General features: G+C 44.7%; 1 protein-coding gene across 1 annotated transcript; it reads right to left on the reverse strand.

Moving 5' to 3' along the window:
- Positions 1-1,273: 1,273 nt before the first annotated feature.
- Positions 1,274-2,903, reverse strand: LOC133391798 (chitotriosidase-1-like). The gene is made up of 2 exons (XM_061648148.1): positions 2,744-2,903; positions 1,274-2,679 (listed from the first exon to the last, which is right to left on the reverse strand). Exons 1-2 carry the CDS (start codon positions 2,814-2,816, stop codon positions 1,319-1,321), a joined length of 1,434 nt encoding a protein of 477 aa, XP_061504132.1. The 5' UTR covers positions 2,817-2,903; the 3' UTR covers positions 1,274-1,318.
- Positions 2,904-6,268: the final 3,365 nt, after the last annotated feature.

Here is a 6,268-nt window from a genome sequence, read left to right on the forward strand (position 1 = left end):
TGCCTCAGAAGTGTCCGAAACCGCTCACGGTCTCGCGCCTTCGTCTGCCAGTCCGTTATCCCGGCCTTAATGGCGGACGCCTCTACACCATCTTGCCACCTCAATTTGGGCCTACCACGCCTCCTCTGTCCTTGTGGACGGCCTAAAAAGACTTTACGGGCTGGGTCGTCCGTTTCCATGCGTATAACATGGCCAGCCCACCGGAGCCTGGCGAGCTTTATACGGTGTACGACAGTGAGGTTGCCGTACATCTCGTATAGCTCGTCATTATAGCGGCTCCTCCATTGTCCTTCCACACATACGGGGCCAAGTATCCTTCTGAGCATCTTCCTCTCGAACGCGGCTAAGAGGGTTTCGTCAGATTTGGACAGTATCCATGTCTCAGAGGCGTATGTGAGTACTGCTACTATATAGGTACTATATATATCGCGACAGGTTCTTTGAGGTGAACTGCTTTTTCAGGCTGTAGAATGACCGGTTGGCAGCCAGCATCCTTGCGCGCAACTCAGCTTCCATGCTGTTGTCGTTGCTGACCTTTGACCCAAGATAGGTGAATTGTGGGACGACTTCAAAAGTGCGTTCACCTATCTGTACGTCACGCCTACGTATCCGTTTCGAATTCTTCTATGGCTTTCCGTAGTCGTAGATTTATGGGACAAAGTGACTGGCCCGCGCCCACGTGACCGTTTTGTTTAGCGTCGGGTTGCCCCGCCGACGTTCAGGCACCCGGTTTCCCGGGATACGCACCCCCTCCTGGTTCGCCATATACCACCATCCGCCCAAGGGGTTGGGTCAAGCCCGTGTACCCAAGCTTGGATATGTGGTGACACATGTTACCACTCTGCACGACGAGGACGTGTCGGAATAGGAGTTGGATGGGAGAGCCTGTATTATCCTTCACTGGGGCTTCGGATCCCATCCCATTACAGAGTTATTCTACAACAAATTAATTTTCAGGCACCTAGTAGGAATCTAAGGCAACGTCCCTTATTTAGTACTGATTTTAGATCTACGGTATTTGGTTCTAATGATCCACTCTTGCGAATGAATAACTCGTATACCTCTGTTAACAGCATTGTCGATCCTAGCGTAAGCGTAAATGTAGTAAAAAAAACTTTGCGAAGTCTTTACTGACGAGTGAAGTTCTTATTATTTTTATAAATTTATTTTTGTGGTCAGCTTTCATTTATTTGTTCATGAGTTCAGTTTTTTATGTTAGTTAGGAATCTAGTAATAAGTTATGGAGGAAATAAATATATAAGAAAAAAATGAATTATTGATTAATATATCGAGTTTATTTATTTATTTGCTAAGCAGATTAACATTTAACATTGTAAGGCCAATCGCATGCAGTGATAGCTTCGTTGAAGTACAATCCACTCGGACAATCGAACAACGCTTGTCGACCACCGTCATAACATCTGTAGAACTTGGCGCAATTCCGCGGATCGCGGAAGTAACCGTCACGGGGACAAACGAATACGCCGGAACCGGGTGTGACGGGTTTGGTGGTTGTCGTGGTAACTACCTGTCGAGCGGTCGTGGCCGTAGCAGGGCGTGCTGTCGTTGGAGCAGGAGTTGGAGCAGGAGTTGGAGCAACTCCCCCATTTTTGTTCACACAGTTATTCAGTGCAGTCATCAGCGGAAATTTGGAGCCACATTTGCCGGCAAAATCGTCCATATCGATCGCCCACACCATACCACCGCCGAGGCCGTACTTTGCAATCACGTTACACTTTTGCCCAATACTTTCCACACTATCGTAGCTGACCCACTCACCGCCACCGGATGCGAACGCGCCCACCTGTGCCGGGTCGTACTGCTTGCGGGTCAACGTGGGAGATGAACAAATTTCGTAGTAGGCGAGTATCCCTTCTTCCTGCGTGATTGGACCTTTAGTGCCGACACCACTGACCGGTGCACCGACACCGTTCACGACTGGGTTGGCCAGCTTGAAGGTACGTCCATACAATGGGATGCCCAAGTTGAGTTTGCTTGCAGGCGCACCCTTACTCAGCCAATAGGTAATCACAGCTTCCGCGTTCAGCGCACGCTTATAGTCCGAATTGTCCAGTGCGGCCGATCCCGGGTAGAGGGCGGCTTGGTGTCGAGTGACGCCATAATCCCCCTGCAGGTCGTACGTCATCAGGTTGATGAAGTTGACGATGCTCGCTATGGCCGGAATATCGTACCGATTGATGGCTTCGAAGCTGGTACCACCAACAGCCACCGTTAGCAGATACTTGCTCGGTGCGAAAGCGGCCGCCAGATCCCTTAAAAGCTGCACAAAGACGCCCTTATCAGTGGGATACTCCCAATCGACGTCCAAACCGTCGAAACGATACTTTTGCAGTAAAGCTACCGCACTCCGGACGAACGTTGCACGTCGCTGAGCATTGGTGGCCATCGGGGTGAACTTGTCGGTCTCTGACCAACCACCGACGGCGGCTATCGTTTTCAGGGCGGGATACCTCTGTTTCAGATCGCTAAACTTCGCCAGCATATTGTACTGCCCACTGGCGACGGTTGCATCCGAGGGGACAATCGAACCGTCCGGACCGACGTCGAAGAACGCGTAGACGAGCTGCGTGCACAGTGCAGGATTGATATTATTGATATCGAAACCTCCACCGTTCTGACGGTACACGGCCCATGTTCCGTAGTAGCACACGACTTCTCCTGCAAGGTTGGGGACAATCGTCGTTAGAGCTGCTCCGATGCCGTGATGAGAGACCATACTTACTGCTTTCGACTGCTGCCAGCAGGGAACAGGCAGCCACCAGTAGAATTGACCACAGCGGAACAAAGCGAGTCATTTTTTCTCCACTTCGGCAAACCCGACACTTAGCTAACAAGCTCTTGGTCGAGTGGAAACTTCGATAGAACTACCGAAATTGGGATGCCTCTTTTATACCACTTTCGATCGTGGCTACGCTCGAAAAAGAGCAATAACAACGAATAACACATTCGGCAGCAACTGTACAAACATTCATCTCCAGATACGCGGGATAGTACGGCTAGAGACAAACACAGGTCCATGCGAAGGGTGGCAGATGGTTTGAAAGAAACCCTCGCAGAAACTCTCGCAGTTGATGTTGGTAAGCGAAAGTGTACGGTCGATGGGAATCGAATTACGATTGAAGTGGTCGTAAGGTTTCATTTCGCCAATAACTAAAGTGACCTATGATCTGGTGTGTGATCGTCAACCGTCGCATTCAGCCTGTGTAGACTAAATTGTTCAACATTATTAACTCATTGGCACAAATCCATCAGAAGAAAACAAGTACGGCAACTGTATAAACTGTATAAGCAGTGAGCTCTAATCACGAATCAATTGCCATTTAGGTATTCCAAAAACCAACAAGTAATTGAAAACGTTCGTTCTATTCTAACTATAAATATTGGGGATGCGAGTTGAAGAGGTTAAGTGTAAATATCCGCAGTCTTAAAATTGCAGCAACCCAACGAGCAGCCTAGAGGAACATCGGAGACCTGCCATAGAAGGTAAGGCAATATACGTATAGAACAAAGATAGCTTTATATTGTAAACAAAACAAAATTATATCTGCAACAACAACGTTCTTTCTGTTAACTTACTAATAGGAGAAGGTAGGACACTGCGGAAAAGATGAACAATTCTCAGAAATACACGATAAAAGTAATTACGAAATTCTCGTACCATCACAGTCTTCAATGCCACCTATAAGATCCTGTCCCAGATCCTGTTATGCAGACTCTCTCTCCCAAACTCCTTCTCGCTCTCTCTCCTTCTCTATTTTTCTCTCTTTGTCTCTCGAGGTTGTACCCCAGTTGTACCCAAAATGTTGAATCGTGCGCACCCTTTTGGATCTTATTTTATTACTACGGATCTGACGCTGTATAACATTCGTTGTTTATATGTTCGGAAACTTTATTACAAGAGTTTGAAACACATATAATGGAATATGTCAATAGGTTAAGGGATTGTTTTAAATCAGTAGTGGAATCGTGCAAGTATACTGTGCAGGTTTGCATCATATAATGGAGTGTGGCATATGCAAGCATACTGTGGAGCTGTGGTAGCCGGTGTAAACTGCTTCGAAGTGATATCGATGTTGTTTTCTAAAATTAAACTAATTAAGCTCCATAGATTAGTTCTGTCTACTAACTACTGTAACGCTCCATTCAATGTTATGATTCGCGGATTTAATCACTATTCCTGTCAGTATAACTTCATGATGCCTATTTCCATGTTTCAAAATTCTCAGCGAATAGCGTAAATAAATAATAAATATATTCATCACTGCACTTTAACTTACGATACATATCAAAATGTTTACGTATTTTAGTATTTTGCATATTATATACAAGATATATGGCTGGTATTATTGAATCCGTTCGTAGCGGGAACGTACGGCGCTCGCATAAAATTCTAGGGATGGCAACACATTTCTTGAGCCCGGTCCTACAACGCCGCGGTGAATAACTGTAGCAACCATCTAGTACGTTAGGAAAATGAGTGTCGGGACGTACGCCACCGCTACGAACGGATTCAATAATACCAGCCGATGTGTTTCTTCTGCCTATACTAATGATTGAATGTTTAAACGTTTCGGTAGATGTACAACAAAAAATATTCAGCAGTTGTCGACCTAATTATCCAGATTTTATAAACTTTTGAATATTGTGAAATTCTTCGATGTTGTTCAGTTAGCCGATCTCGTAGTACAGTCGTCAACTCGTACGACTTAACAACATGCCCGTCATGGGTTCAATCCCCAAATAGACCGCGCCGCCATACGTAGGACTGACTATCCTGCTATGGGGGGGAATCAATTAGTCACTGAAAGCCAAGCCCACAAGTGGGTACAGGCAGGCCTTGACCGACATCGGTTGTTGAGCCAAAGAAGAAGAAGAAGTTGTTCAGTTAGATTTTATTCCCAACCGCTCTTGAGCTCTGCTAGCTAGTAGTAGATACAAATGTGTTTTGCCATCCCTAGAATTTCATGTGAGCGCCGTACGTCCCCGCTACGAACGGATTCAATAATACCAGCCAAAATGTGGTGTGCGCAAAGCACAAAAAACTCCAAGTCCTTCCATAGCTTTACTCCACGTTTCAGCAGTACTCCCAGCAACAGAACATTTCAGCAAATGCGTCCAGTTTTGAGAGGCATGGCCAATTGGAAAATTTGTGTTAGAGCTGTGCAATCAATATTTGTTCCCATTTGTTCAATAACGTACGCAAAATTATCTTCTCGCTATGATGTTATTAAACTCTTCAATGTTGTCACAGGTGTTCAATTGGACATATGTAGAAGGGTGCGAACATCAGGTAGTCCCCAGTGCTCACCTGAACAGCTGTTTTCTGTGGAAATTTTATTTTGGTTTACTTTATATTGATTAGAAAAGTAAAAATAATGAGAATACACTGAATAAAGATTGTACCAAACAGATGTTTGTCAAATAGTTTTTTTATCCATCCGGACTCACGTTTAGGTTGTAGATTACTGTGTGAGTTCTGTAAAAAAATTATTAGAATTGGAATAAATTTCAGAAAAGCAATAAATTGTATGAAGATACAACCGGAAACCCTCTAAGCTTTTAGTCTGGGGAGTTTAATTATATGAATGTTCTGGGTATGCTCTGGTTTGTTACTGTTCAGTGGTCAAACAGGTGAATATTTCGCACGGAAGTGGAGACGCCTGGTCCTGCACGACCAATAGAATTGGATGGCGAGGATCGTACAAACACTAGCTCACTGCCAATACTTCTTGCAGCGATCATGTAGTCATGCCAGTCTATGCTGGAAGAAAGAATTTACTATTACTCGGTAACACTTCTTATGCTAACAGTTGATGATAAACGTACAATTGTTTACTCAGTTTGATAAAACATATATGAATTATGTTCACGGGCAAGAGTCAGGAATCGGAAGGAACCAACTAATGGAACTGGTGCACTACCACTGCGACATGCACATGACTAGTAGCAATGGTTCCAATGGTTTGTTCTAGGGCACTAACTTCCGAAGCAGGAGAACCTAATGTATCTTGAATTGGCCACTTACAATCATCAATGAGGTTCAATGATCCTCTTATTATCGTTCAACTTTTGCTCCTCCGTTAGGTTGTGCAAGGAAACACAGCCGTTGCTTAGAAGAGCCTATGCTTCCAACAATGAACCATCTAGTCGTTCCTTTCTTCGAAATTTAATGTATAAGTTTCCAAACAAATATAGTTCGAAAATCTTTAGTTTTTTACTGTTTGATAGCCGACGATAACGCAATCTT

Source organism: Anopheles gambiae, chromosome 2, assembly GCF_943734735.2.
Source record: "Anopheles gambiae chromosome 2, idAnoGambNW_F1_1, whole genome shotgun sequence".
Classification (NCBI taxonomy): domain Eukaryota; kingdom Metazoa; phylum Arthropoda; class Insecta; order Diptera; family Culicidae; genus Anopheles; species Anopheles gambiae.

What these genes read in the sequence shown, in the direction of transcription:
- LOC133391798 (XM_061648148.1), bottom strand. Translation starts at nt 2,816, where the DNA reads ATGACTCGCTTTGTTCCGCTGTGGTCAATTCTACTGGTGGCTGCCTGT. An exon ending in GCTGGCAGCAGTCGAAAGCA is followed by an intron (nt 2,680 to 2,743) that starts GTAAGTATGGTC and finishes CCAACCTTGCAG; the next exon opens with GAGAAGTCGTGTGCTACTAC.